Raw genomic sequence first — 14,372 nt, 5'->3', positions numbered from 1 at the left:
ATAGGTTATCAAGTCACCAAGCCAGATGTGATCTTCAAGTTGGAGCAGGAAGAGGAGCCATGGGTGGTAGAGGAAGAAATGCTTGGGAGGCACTGTCCAGGTGAATAAGTAAAAAGGCAGCTCTGAATGAGAAAGCCACATGACAGTTGTTCATGTGGTTGATACCATTTCACATTTTCCAAGATTTTCTTTTAAACATCTTTTTTTTTTTTTAAGATTTTATTTATTTATTTGACAGAGAGAGAGAGAGAGAGAGAACACAAGTAGGCAGAGCGGCAGGCAGAGGGAGAGGGAGAGGGAGAAGCAGGCTCTCCGCTGAGCAGGGAGCCCGACACGGGGCTCCATCCCAGGACGCTGGGATCATGACCCAAGCTGAAGGCAGCTGCTTAACTGACTGAGCCACCCAGGCACCCCATCATTTTCCAAGATTTTCTTAAAGGCCCTAGTGTTTCTAGGGTGACAAATAGTATGAATGGATTGGATTACTGTGACATTTCCAGATACTATTTTCTCTCTATACTGGAGCTATCTTCCTTTTCTGAATTTTAGAGGGCTGGTAGTCCCATTGGATTTCAGGATGCCAACTTTCTCTAATTCATTTATGGCCTCACTTTGAGGATTATTGTCCCTCTCTATGATCTTTAAACTCTCTTTTTCCTTAGTGTTCATAGTTTTAGTTTTATTTCCTTATGCATTCAGTATTTCACGGATGTGTAGTAATTTAAAAGTATATTTGTTTCACACTTAAATTCCTTTAATTTCTTTCCATTTTGAAAAGCTATAGACATGTATTCTGTAACAGAACTTACAATTCCCATTGTACTTCACAACCCTCACAATCCCATGTAGCTTTAAGTTTCTGGCCTAGAAATTGGTGCCCTGTTGCTACTTATTCCCACCTTCCATTACATTAATTTTTTTTTAATGTAAATATGCACACTTCAGGGCACCTGGGTGGCTCAGTCCATTAAGCATCCGGCTCTTAATTTCAGCTCTGGTCGTGATCTCAGGGTCATGAGATTGAGCCCTATGTTGGGCTCCACACTGGGTGTGGGATTCTCTCTCTCCCTCTACCTTTTCTTTTTTTTTTTTTAAGATTTTATTTATTTATTTGACAGAGATAGAGAGAGCCAGCGAGAGAGGGAACACAAGCAGGGGGAGTGGGAGAGGAAGAAGCAGGCTCACAGCAGAGGAGCCTGATGTGGGGCTCGATCCCACAACTCCGGGATCACGCCCTGAGCCGAAGGCAGATGCTTAACTGCTGTGCCACCCAGGCGCCCCTCTCTCCCTCTACCTTTGCTCCTCCCCCACCCACTTGCTCACTCTCCCTAAAAAATATATGTATTTCAATATATATATTGCTCTCTCAAAAAAAAAATATATAAACACACTTGGTTAAAGAACATAAATAATCCAAAAGATACATTAAAAAGTAAGTCTCCCTCTTATCGTTAACACTGAGTCCCTTTCTTTCCCAGTTGCATACACTTCTTTCTCAGAGTTGTGCTGGCTTTTCTTGATTGTTATTTTACCATATGAATTTTAGATACAACCCTATTTCCAGAGAAAAAACCTATTGGACTTTTTATTGGGAATATATTAGATATATAAATTAACTTTTGGAGATTTGATATATTTGGAATGTTGAGATTTTTCTATTAAAGAACATGCTCTGTCTTTGTTCAGATCTACTTTGTATCCTTCAGAAATGCTTTCCAAGTTTTCCCTTTATAGCTTTTGTATATTTCTTAAATTTATACCTAATTATTAGATAAGAGAAAAAAATCAGTACTGTACTTTCTGTCTGTGCTTTCTGCCATTGGAAAGGAATCTATAAATTCATCTTTATTTTAAGATAAAATTGTATCCCTGAAAAACACAAGAGAATCAGCTGAAAAAGTATAACAAATAATAAAAGAATCTAGTGCTATGATAGGATATCAAATTAACAAACAAAAATCAGTAGCTTTCCTATATACTTCAACAACCAAGTAGAAGATATAAAGGAAAGAAGACCACATTTATAGTTGTAACAATAAAGATAAAATACTATTTTGGGCATGAGCATGTAACAGTGTACAAAAACAAAGTCCTTTCCTCATAGAACTTATAAATTTTGGGAACTAGAGTCCATGAGTTTTTGCACATAAGAAAATACCTTTTTTCTTACCCTTTATTATGTGGCTGTGTATAAAATTCTTGAGTCATACTCTTTTCTAGATAGTTTTTTTTTTGTAGACTGTTCTCTGAAGACTTTAGATAATCCTCTACTATCTCCTGGCTTTGAATATTGCTTGGAGACATCTGAAGCCTGATTGGTTCCCCTCAGAGGTGACTTGATTTGTTTACCTTGGATGCTCATAGGTTTCTCTTTCTTTAAAGCTTTAGAACTTTCGAGGCCTTTTGATCAATCAGTATCAGTTTTTCATTTCAATTTGGTTGTTCATGTTTTGTGGTTCTAGTTAGCATTATCATATAGAGCTGATGCAGGTTCTTTTCACAATCACCATTACTTATCTTTAAGTGAGGTTATTTCTTGCTGGCAACTATTTACAGAAGAGTGTTGAAGATTGTCCAGAAAAATGCTCTGAGTGAATAGGAAGCCCTTGTCACTCATATCAACCTCCTTTATCCTTCAGGGTTTTGTATTGAGAGTTGGTTTGCCCTTTACTTCTTCCAAATCAGAAATTATCAGTGGCATGCTTCCTCTAGTGTGCAGTATCCCTTCTGCTCTCCTATGACAACAAACTGCTTATATAAGAATAATGACTGTTTGCATCTTCTTATTTAGCCCTGTCTTCTCTACCATTTGACAGGGCCAGATGAAGACCATTATGTTCCTGCCACCACTGTCAACACATCTGGATCCCACTGTTGAAAAAGTAACTAGTTCATTCTTCCCACAGAGTGTACCTTCTTTTTTGGGGGAACTCTGTTCACCGTGCTTTCTTTCTGAGATGAGAGAGAACAGCCACTATCTCCGAGTTTCTTTCCTACCTGGTCCAATCTATCTGCTGGTCTTTCTTTATTTTCTGGAATTGGAGTTTAGCTCCCTTTTAGTTTCACTGAAGATGTATTTTCTTTTTGTTTTCTTCTTCGCTTTTGCAGAGAGAGGAGAGGAGACAGAGATGTTTAATTTGACCATATTGAAACAGGGAGACCTCTATGCTATATTTGATCCCATGGATCACCCTTCTTGAAAATGTCTCTTTGCTCCTCTCTAAAAGATTCTGATACCTCCTCAGTTGCCGTTTATTGTTTATTCCCTGTTCCTTTAGGAAATGTCTTTTGTATGACTTCTTTTTTCAGCTCTCACTGGACATTATCCAGAGCCATTCTAAATTACATACAGATCCTTTTTCCTTTATGTACCTTCATGATAGTTATGTCCCTGCCTTTAAATCAGTATTTAACTACAGAAATGGCAACATTTAATGTCTCCAATATTGTGAAACTCTTCACCTCTTTGCCTTTAATTGTGAGGGTTCTTACCTATTCTGGTTCATTTAACTTGGAACTCAATTTCTAATAAATGGTCCCCAACACTTCCAGCCGTTATAGACCTACCATCATTTTTGAGCTAACTTTCTAGTTTATGTCTACCAGAGTGATTTGGAGTCTTAAAACATACTGCTTATATATGTTTTCATACTTGATTTCTGAGCCTTAATGCACCAAAAGAAAGACTATCTTATTCTTCATCTAATGATTCATAAATTGATTGGTGTAGAGCTATATTTGGAGAGATTTTTCTTATTGCTTTTGTTGTTTTAAAATATTTATTTGGGATGCCTGGGTGGCTCAGTTTGTTGAGTGTCCAATTCTTGATTTCAGCTCGGGTCATGGTCTTCAGGGTTGTGAGATTGAGCCCTGTTTGGGATTGTCTTTCCCTCTGCCCTTCCCCCTGCTCACGTGCTCACTCTCTCGCTCTTTCTCAGATAAATAAAAATAAATCTTAAATAAATAAATAAATAAACAAATAAGTAAATAAATAAGATATTTATTTGAAGACCTTCAAAGTAAATGTAGAGGATTTCAGGTCAGAATAAAAAGGGCAGAGGAACATGAGATATTGTTGAAATCTTAAATTGCATGTGAAGCATTTATTTAGCAAATGACAGACTGAGACAGAAAATGCCTTAAAAGTTTTAAGAGAAGGGCTATAGAAGTTGTAACAAGATTGAGAAAGTTTTTGAAAAAAATTTAAAGGTAAGATTTGTAAATTCTTTAGACTTATTTAAAAAATGAGAAGAACAAGGGTGCCTGGGTGGCTCAGTTAGTTGAGTGTCTGACTCTTGATTTCAGCTCAGGTCATGATCTCAGGGTCATGAGATGGGGCCTGGCATTGAGCCCCTTGTTGGACTCTGCACTGGGCGTGGAGCATGCTTAAGATTCTCTCTCTCCCTCTCCCCCTGCACCCCCATTTGCACGTGCACCCTCTCTCTCTAAAAAATAGTAATAATAAATACATACATACATAAAAATGAGAAAAACATAAGATTAAGAAAAAAGCAAAGCATAAATTTTGGAGAGTAAAATTAGCATGACATGTTCATGGGGTAAAATTTGAAGCATAGCCTGATTGGAAAAGGGGAGACCTTAAGGTATTAGTGAAATGGAGGATGGGTTATCTAGTGTAGAGTCAGAGAAGTCTGAACTTTGCCAACCTTCATGCCATCTTCTGTATTTTAAAAATTTTGTTGGTAATTTAGTTCAATTTTTCCCCTTTTTTTACTTCTTTAATTTTTTTTAAAAAGATTTTTTCCCTTTTTTCATCACTAAACTATAGCTGTAGTTTTGCTTTATGCTTGGTGGCAGTCATGTTACAACAGTAGTTCATAGGCAGGTACTTAGAAGGTAACTGAATATAAACATTAAAAAATGTCTATCTAAATTTTAAGTTACCCACAGTTGAATCTAGAGAAACCATTATAGAGCTAATAATGTAGAAAAGAATATTACCATTTTGAGTAACAGTATGTCAGCCATGAAGAAAGAACAAAAGCAAAACACAACAGGATTTGCTGGTAAGGACAGTTTCAGCATGGAGAAATGAACATAGGATAAAATGATAGCACCTGCTATTAGAACAATGCAGTGAATCAGATCTTGAACAAAGATGACTTGCCTTGTGATCTTTTCATTGGATACTTCTATGCCTTGTTCTTTGAGCACATATGAGAAAGACTTGCAATTAGATGGAAGGTTGAAGCTGTCTCCATCGTTATTACCAATTTGGAGCTGGATTTAGTTTGGACAGCCTAAGTTTCAAGTGTTTTTATACAGAAATAAGGGAGTTAAAACTTGTGAAAATTAATTTGTTGTCTGCAGAATAGACAAGAACTAAACCTCCCAGGATCATATGGCAGTTAATCTAGGCAAAAGTAATGAGAACTTGGGTTATAATTTGCTTCTATAACCTAATGCTACTGTTACCATTTTCCTTTTATATTACTTTTTCCTTTTTAATATGTATTTTTAATTTTTCTCAAAGTAATACATGTACTTCTTTTTAAAAATCATAGAAATACAAGGCTTATGACAGTCCCTTCTTCTGACCTCACATTTTACCTCATGTAGGCAATTATTTTCATTTCAACTTACTTAGCTATTTCTTTTAGTATTGATCTTTATTTCTTAATAAATACTTATAAAATTTTTATTATAGTCATTTCAAACATACAAAAATAGAGTATAAGGAATCCTCATAGTACTCATTACTTTGCTTCAATAGTGATCAACATTTTGCCAGACTCTTTTATCTGTCTCCCCCAGTTTTGTTTTGGTTTTGCTTGCTAAACTCTTTTACATTTCACCTTTAAATACCATCGTATGTATCTCTAACAGGTGAAATTATTTAAATAACCACAGTATTATCACACCTAATAACACTCATAATTTCTTACTATCATCTGATATTTAGTCTCTGTTTCTATTTCCTCAGTTGTCTCAAGAATATATTTTTATGGTTGGTTTATTTGAATCAGGATCTAAATAAAGATTAGCACATTGCATTTGGTTGATATATCTCTTAGATCTGTTTTAATTCATAAGCATTTCTCACCCCCCTTCCCTCCCAACCCATTTTTTCCCCACACATTTTATTTGTGTAGAATCCAGGTCATTTGTCTTTTTTTTTTTTTTAAGATTTTATTTATTTATTTGACAGAGAGAGAGACAGCCAGCGAGAGAGGGAACACAAGCAGGGGGAGTGGGAGAGGAAGAAGCAGGCTCATAGTGGAGGAGCCTGACGTGGGGCTCGATCCCGTAACGCCGGGATCACGCCCTGAACCAAAGGCAGATGCTTAACGACTGAGCCACCAAGGCACCCCAAGGTCATTTTTCTTTTAGAACAAGGGTCAGCAATTTTTCTCTTTAGGAGGCCAGATAATAAATAGGCTTTTTGGGCCAAATAAGGTCTCTGTCTCATATTCTTTCTCTAAACAACCCTTTAAAAATGTAAAAACCATTCTTAGCTTACAGGCTGCACAAAAACAGGCTATCACTATTTTTTACCAGCCCCTTCTTTGGAATGTCCCACATACTGGATTTGGCAGTTTGCAACCTCATGGTGTTTTACATACTCCTTTATTCCATTTTTCCTATAATCTGGCCTTATTGTATTCAAGTTCAGTTCTTTGGCAAGGCTACTTTGTGGATGGAGCTGTGTACATCATCTTGCATCTTATCAGATTGGTTTATCCCACTTTTATATTAAGATTGATGAGTAGAGGGGCACCTGGGTAGCTCAGTCGGTTAAGCGTCTAACTGTTGATTTCAGCTCACGTCATATCAGGGTCATAGGATTGAGCCCCACATGGGGCTCCACACTCAGCATGGAGTCTGCTTGAGATTCTCTTTCTCCTCTCCCTCTGCCTCTCTCCCTGCTCTCACTCTCTTTCTCTCTCAAAATAAATAAATAAATAAAATCTTTTAAAAAATTGATGAATAGATTCATGTGTTGTGAATCAGAATCCATCTATTTTAGAGATTCGTATTAACTTTTCACTTAAGGCTTTTAACAGCCTTAGGATAATCTTTGGCTAGATCCATTATCTTATTATCTTATTAGAGGTTCCTTCTGCTTTTATAAGCTGAAATTCTCCCATAAGAAAGAACTCAAGGGGCACCTGGCTGGCTCCATCAGGGGAGTGTGGAACTCTTGATTTCCGGGTTATGAGTTCAAGTCCCACATTGGATATAGAGATTACTAAAAAAAAAAAAAAAAAAAAAAAAAACTTAAAAAAAATTCTGTCAATAACTGTTTGATTACTTTGAAATATAGTTTTCGCAGGGCAGGAAAGAGAAATAGTTGACTTCTTTCCTTCAAAACCTTTTTTTTTAAGTATAGTCTCCATGCCGAGCATGGAGGCCAGCATGAGGCTTGAACTCACGACCCTGAGGTCAAGACCTGAGCTGAGACCAAGAGTCAGACGCTTAACTGACAGAGCCACTCAGGCACCCGTTCAAAATCTTTGAAAATAATGATTGGTGTCCTAGCATTCTCCAATTTGCCACATTAAATCTTTATAAATTTATATAATGAGCATCAAAATAAATACGATTCAGTGCATATAAATGATATATATGGAAAAACATTTAAAAATGTTTGTATATTTACAAAATATATAAATTATGTTTTAAATATATTTGATATGTTATATATTAATAAGTCCATATTATTAACAAATATATAGTATTTATTTTAATGCTCAAATTGTCATATTAGCCAGAGGATTCTTTGGCTAATTTTATAAACTTCCTGCTACAGACATAAAATAGCTATTTTTCTAAAACCCCTGCTTCCTTTAATAAGAAATGATTTGGAGACCACAATCTGGGCACAATAATTGCTCATTAGTACAAGGTTGTCATTGTTTATAGAGCTTGTAAGTGGACAAAACTAGGAAAATACACTATTCAGAAAGAAAAAAATATATGTATACTGAAACATACAATTCAAATTAAAGAGTGTAGGGTGGTTCTTACCTTTTTTGTTTTGTTTTTGTATCTTTTATACAAATCATAACTCTTTATTGCATTAAAATATTTATTTGCTTAATCCATATATATTTCTCAACCTTGGCATTGCTGACATTTTGGGCCAGATAATTCTTTGCTGTAGGGGACTATCCTGTGCATTGTAAGATGTTTAAGTAGGGTGTAGAATGTTTAGCAACCTCTGTGGCCTCTACTTATTGGGTGTGGGAACACCAATCCCCTTTCTCCCCACTTACCCAAGTTGTGACAGCCAAAAATATCTCCAGATCTTTCAGACATTGCCAAATGTCCCTTGAGGGCCCAAACTGGTATCTCTCTCTCTCTCTGTATGTATAGTTAGTTATAGTTATGTATATATAGTATGTATAGTTATAGTTAGTATAGTTAGTTCCAAACAATAATATCAGCATTACTAATAATGAAAAAGACTACTGGGGCACCTGAGTGGCACATTTGGTTAAGCAGCCCACTCTTGGTTTCAGCTCAGGTGGTGATCTCTGGGTTGTGAGATGGAGCCCTGTGTGGGCTCCGCACTCAGTGTAGAGTCTGTTTGAGGTTCTCTCTCCCTCTCCCTTTACCCCTCCCCTGCACATGTTCTTTGGTTGTATCTTTTTCTCCCTTAGGATATGGTCAAACTACTGTGTTTAAAATCACTTGAAGTGATTATGGCCCTAACTTCATATGTAGATTTACTCATTTCCACTTGTTTTCAATTTTTAAAAGAGATTTTGGCTTTTTCTTCCTCTTTTGATTTAACTTTTTTTTTTTTTTTGTAATGTAAAACAGTTACATGATTCCAATGTCAAAACTATAAAGCAAGGCAGAAATGTCATGCTTCCATTCAGGATATAGAAGTGGAAAAAAAATCAATGTGCAGAGCACCATTTAGAATATGCTACCTTTTTTATAAAGAGTGGGAGAGGCATATGTGTGTGTGTATATATATGGCATATGTGTATGGTTATATATATATAAAATTTATGTGTTTTTAAAGAATATAAGAATAACCCCAAAATTAATAAAAATGCTTAACTGTCAGGCAATGGAGGAAGAATCAGCGTTTCAAGGATAGGATAGAAGCTAGTCTTCTCTGAATATGCTGCTGTTTGGTAATTTCTGATTATTATCAACTTGATATTAATAAAAGATGAGGTTTAGTACTCTTACAGCACCACCACCACTTCCCCTTTCCTTTTTCTCTGGGTATAGATGTATCACAGTTTTTGGCTAAATTGGTTTTCACTGCTTGCTTTGTCTTTTAGTTGATATACTGTTATACTGAGCCAAGAAATGACTATTAATTATATATTCTTATATAGATTTTGTCATTCCTAGAGTTACTACCTGCCTAATTTTTCTGTTTGCTTTGTTTTCTATATATTTTTAATTTTCATGAGACTCTCAAATCTTTGTTTAAATAGGGAATTCATCAGTGTCACTAGTTTTACTTATCTTGATGCATGAAAGGATAAAAAAGAAATTCTAAAAATCTAACAAATTTTTGATGCTTTTTGAACAGAACCTAGGAGTTTTTTGTGGAGTTGCAAATGCCAGTTCTAGAATTCCAGTTCCTTGGGTCTTTTGTTTTTAATCTTCTCATCTCCTGTCTGGAGGTAAATGCCAGCATTCATGAGGGGCAAGCAACAGAAAGGGATTGGAAATCTTACCATTCAATGTAGACAAGTTTACATAATTCCTAGTTTTTTAGTATGAGGCTTCCTTTACATCTGCTTCACTTGTTCCTAAGTCTAGAGCCTTTGTAGTTCATTTTCTTTAGAGAGTAAGCCTCCCTTTTCCTGCTCAGGTGGTAGATACATGGCCACTTCCTGTGTGGGTTTGGGGGGGGGGGGGTATTGGTGAAGATGCAGTTACAGAGAAAAGAGCTTATTAGCAGCTAATTTAAGAAGGAAGGAATTTATATGAAGGTATTAAATGTCCTGGAGAACCTTTGTGAGGAATGAAGGACCAACTATAGGATAAGCTTTTAGGAATGAGTCTCAGTGTCATATCAGAGAAGTGAGTTGCCAAGTGAGTTCCTTTTCCCACTGTGATCAAGAAATTGCTTCTGATGGGGCACCTGGCTGGCTCAGTTGGTGGAGCATGCAACTTTTGATCTCGGGGTTGTGAGTTCAAGCCCCACGTTGGGAGTAGAGCTTACTTAAAAAGAAAAAGGGGGGGCGCCTGGGTGGTTCAATCAGTTATACATCTGTCTTAGGCTCAGGTCATGATCTCAGGGTCTTGGAATTGAGCCCCACATCAAGCTCCCTGCTCAGCGGGGAGTCTGCTTTTCTCTCTTTACCCCTCCCCCCGCTCATGCGCACGCACGCTCTCTCTCTCTCTGCTAAATAAATAAAATCTTTAAAAAGAAAAAAAAAAGAAATGGTTTCTGATTGAACCAGGGAAATGCCTCTATAACGATGAGCTTCAGAACCTTACCACTTCTGTTGTAGTATTTAGGTAAAATGCCTATTTTATTTCTAATTTTAATTCATTTCTGATTTAAAATATATAATTAAATCACATCCAGAACCCTACATGCAAGTGTGTCTAAGAAATACAGTTATAACTCAACCTTTGCAGGATGGAAAACCATAGGATGAGGTTGGAAAGTTGGTACTTAGCAAATCCCTAATACTTGCCTCAGGAAGTATAAGTGTTCCCTATTCAGACTTTAAATTAATCCTCTTCAGACATTTTCTCTCTACCTTTTGAGTACCTGAATCCTCTAATTTGTTAGCTTTTCCAGTGTTTTGTGGCTAAATCACTTTATTGCTTGACATTTGCATCTTTGTAGTACTTTAACTTCTTAGCTCTGCCATTAGTTAACAGTTCCCTATATGCCTTTCATCTCCATTCTTTTGTTAAAGTCTCTTGTTCACCCTTCTTTATACTCCTATTTCCTTTGTTCTTATGGGTTTGACCTTTTATTTTTTTACTGTCATTTTAATGAAATTTTAGGCAAGAGGAGGAATTAAACATACACATTCAAGCCACTGTATTTAACCACAAATTTTATCCTCTGGTCATTTTGACTCATTATCCAGTCATTTATATGGTCACCCTTTCATCTTAATTCTGTTAATGTTACTGATTTCTGCATTGTATAAGCATACTTTTAAAAGCAGTCAAAGCTACTTAGGCCTATCAATGTCAGTTTTCTCTCCATAATATTTTCTATAGGAGGTAACCTCTTAAAACTTAGAAACAAGGGTAATTTGCACTTTGGATTTCTTTCATATTGGGAGACTAGGGTCAGCATAAAAGATCAACTTCATAGGAACAAATATCTGAAATGTTATTAATAGTGTAGTAGCAGAAAAATTCAAAAGTAATAATTTTTGGTCCTCCATTTTAGAAGTTTGGGAAGTTGATGAACAGATCAAGAAGCAACAGGAAACACTTGTGAGGAAAGTCACATCCATCTCCAAGAAAACTCTGATTAAGGAAAATGTCATTGAATGTAAAAGAGTTACAAAAATATTTCCTTTGAGCTCAGATATTCTTACTTCAAGACAAAACTTCTTTGAATGTGACTCACTTGATAAGGGTTTGGAACATAATTTAGATTTACTTAGTTATGAGAAGAACTGTGTAAGAAAGAAAAACTATGAATATAATAAGTACGGGAAACCTTTTTACCATTGCTCATCCCATGTTCTAACCCCCTTTAAGTGTAATCAGTGTGGACAAGACTTCAGTCATAAATTTGACCTCATCAGACATGAGAGAATTCATGCTGGAGAGAAACCCTATGAATGTAAGGAATGTGGAAAAGCCTTCAGCAGGAAGGAAAATCTTATTACACATCAAAAAATTCATACTGGAGAAAAACCATATAAGTGTAATGAATGTGGAAAAGCTTTCATTCAGATGTCAAACCTTATTAGACACCAGAGAATTCATACGGGGGAGAAACCTTATGCATGTAAGGATTGTTGGAAAGCCTTCAGTCAGAAATCAAATCTCATTGAACATGAGAGAATTCATACTGGAGAAAAACCCTATGAATGTAAAGAATGTGGAAAATTCTTCAGCCAGAAGCAAAACCTTATTGAGCATGAGAAAATTCATACTGGGGAGAAACCTTATGCATGTAATGAATGTGGTAGAGCCTTTTCTCGAATGTCATCTGTTACTCTACACATGAGAAGTCACACAGGGGAGAAACCCTATAAATGTAATAAATGTGGAAAAGCCTTCTCTCAATGCTCAGTGTTTATTATACATATGAGAAGTCATACAGGTGAGAAACCCTATGTGTGTAGTGAATGTGGGAAAGCGTTCTCTCAAAGTTCATCCCTTACTGTACATATGAGAAATCATACAGCTGAGAAACCCTATGAATGTAATGAGTGTGGAAAAGCCTTCAGCAGGAAAGAAAATCTCATTACACATCAGAAAATTCATACTGGAGAGAAACCATATGAATGTAATGAATGTGGGAAAGCTTTTATTCAGATGTCAAACCTCATTAGACACCAGAGAATTCATACTGGTGAGAAACCTTATGCATGTACAGTATGTGGGAAAGCCTTTAGTCAGAAATCAAATCTCACCGAACATGAGAAAATTCATACTGGAGAAAAACCCTATCATTGTAATCAATGTGGAAAAGCTTTCAGTCAGAGACAAAATCTCCTTGAGCATGAAAAAATTCATACTGGAGAGAAACCATTTAAATGTAATGAATGTGGTAAAGCCTTCTCTCGAATCTCATCCCTTACTCTTCATGTGAGAAGTCATACAGGGGAGAAACCATACGAGTGTAATAAATGTGGAAAAGCCTTCTCTCAATGCTCATTACTTATTATACATATGAGAAGTCATACTGGTGAGAAACCTTTTGAATGTAATGAATGTGGGAAAGCATTTTCTCAAAGAGCATCACTTTCTATACATAAGAGAGGGCATACAGGTGAGAAACGCCGAGTGTACTAAATGCTTTACTTTTGAAACATATTGGCGTAAACTCAAAAAAAAAAAAATGAACAAGATCTTTATGAAAAATTGTAAAGCTTCATTGAAGGGCATAAGAATTTAATAAATCGAGAGAAATATCATATATGCAGATGGAAAAACCCAATATCATAAAAGTGTGAGTTCTCCCAGAATTAATCTATAGACCTAATATAGTTCCAAACATCTAACACAAACTTTCTAGGATCTTTACAAAATGATTCTAAAATTCATGTGAAGTGGAAGTCCCTGGATTGCCAAGACAATTTTGAAAAAAGGAGAGGACACATCTTCTACCATATACTACACAAAAGTTATGGTCATTAAATAGTGTGTGGTATTACAGCATGAATAGGTAAATAAACAGATTTTACAGAATAGAATGCCTAGAAATAAATCAGTGAATATATGTGAATTTGGTGTATATTAGACATTATATCATGAATCAGTAGAGAAATGACAGCCAATAAAATTTGTTGGAGTATTTGGTTCTCTGTATTAGGGAAAAAATAACTACATGCAACCTTAAAATATATAAAGAAACAGAATTCCAAAGGATTTGAACACTGGAATGTGAAAAGCCAAACTCAAGTTCTTGGAAGGAAATACAGGATGTTGTCCATGACTTTGAGGGAGGGAAGCATTTTTTAGAAGACAAAAAGACCCTGCAGTTCCATTTCTGTATATTCATTCTAAAGAAACTCACAAATATCCATAAGAAATATATATATGTGAATTAAAAATGTGGTAAATATTGATGGGGAATGGATAAATAAAGTGTGATATAATCAAAAAATGGAATAGTATACAGCACTTAAAATAACAGACTAAATCTGTATTTTATGACATGGATAGTTATGTAAAACAGTGTAGAGTGAAAAAAAGATCAAGATCCCCAAATAAAACATTGTGTAATGACATTCATGTAAATTGGAATTAAATCATAAAGAACAGTACTATGTTTTTATTATTGAAATATGTGTGTGTTTAAAATGGGCTAGAAAGGTACATACCAAATTATTGTTAGTATTGTCTCTGGCAAGAGATTAGGTTTGAGGGTGTTGATCAAAGGGGGCTTTAGCTTTATTTGTAATTCTTATGCCTTAAAAAAGATTGATAGCATATAAAATCTTAATTATACACAGTGGCAACATGGATGTCTTAATGGGTTTTTTTGTAGTTATTTCTTAGAATTTAAGGGCTGGGGGAAGCCTGTGCCCATAGAAAAAAATATTATGATAAATCCATATGCCCTATCAGATGCTGAACTATTTTATCAAAAATATTTCCAGAAAATTAGTAACTGGAAGTGATAGTCCTGTTTACTATATAACATGAAATTAATGTATTTTATCAATCTTATGATGCTTTTGTTCACATTTTAACATTTCTAAAATTGTGATACATCTTTCAAC

The 14,372-nt window shown here is 35.6% G+C and overlaps 1 protein-coding gene across 10 annotated transcripts in view; it reads left to right on the top strand.

The window, feature by feature from the left end:
• ZNF568 (zinc finger protein 568) overlaps nt 1–13,913 on the top strand; it is a 42,515-nt gene extending 28,602 nt beyond the window's left edge. For all 10 annotated transcript variants that reach the window (XM_044378849.3, XM_026484369.4, XM_044378855.3 and 7 more), the window contains 2 exons: nt 5–100; nt 11,357–13,913. In XM_044378849.3, the coding sequence (XP_044234784.1) occupies nt 5–100; nt 11,357–12,939 (1,679 nt within the window). In that variant the 3' untranslated portion in view covers nt 12,940–13,913. The remainder of the gene's footprint in view (nt 1–4; nt 101–11,356) is intronic.
• Nucleotides 13,914–14,372: the final 459 nt, after the last annotated feature.

This window comes from Ursus arctos, unplaced genomic scaffold, assembly GCF_023065955.2.
Source record: "Ursus arctos isolate Adak ecotype North America unplaced genomic scaffold, UrsArc2.0 scaffold_19, whole genome shotgun sequence".
NCBI lineage: Eukaryota > Metazoa > Chordata > Mammalia > Carnivora > Ursidae > Ursus > Ursus arctos.
The sequence above is the reverse complement of the archived record's forward strand: the minus strand, read 5'-3'. Positions and strand labels throughout refer to the sequence as shown.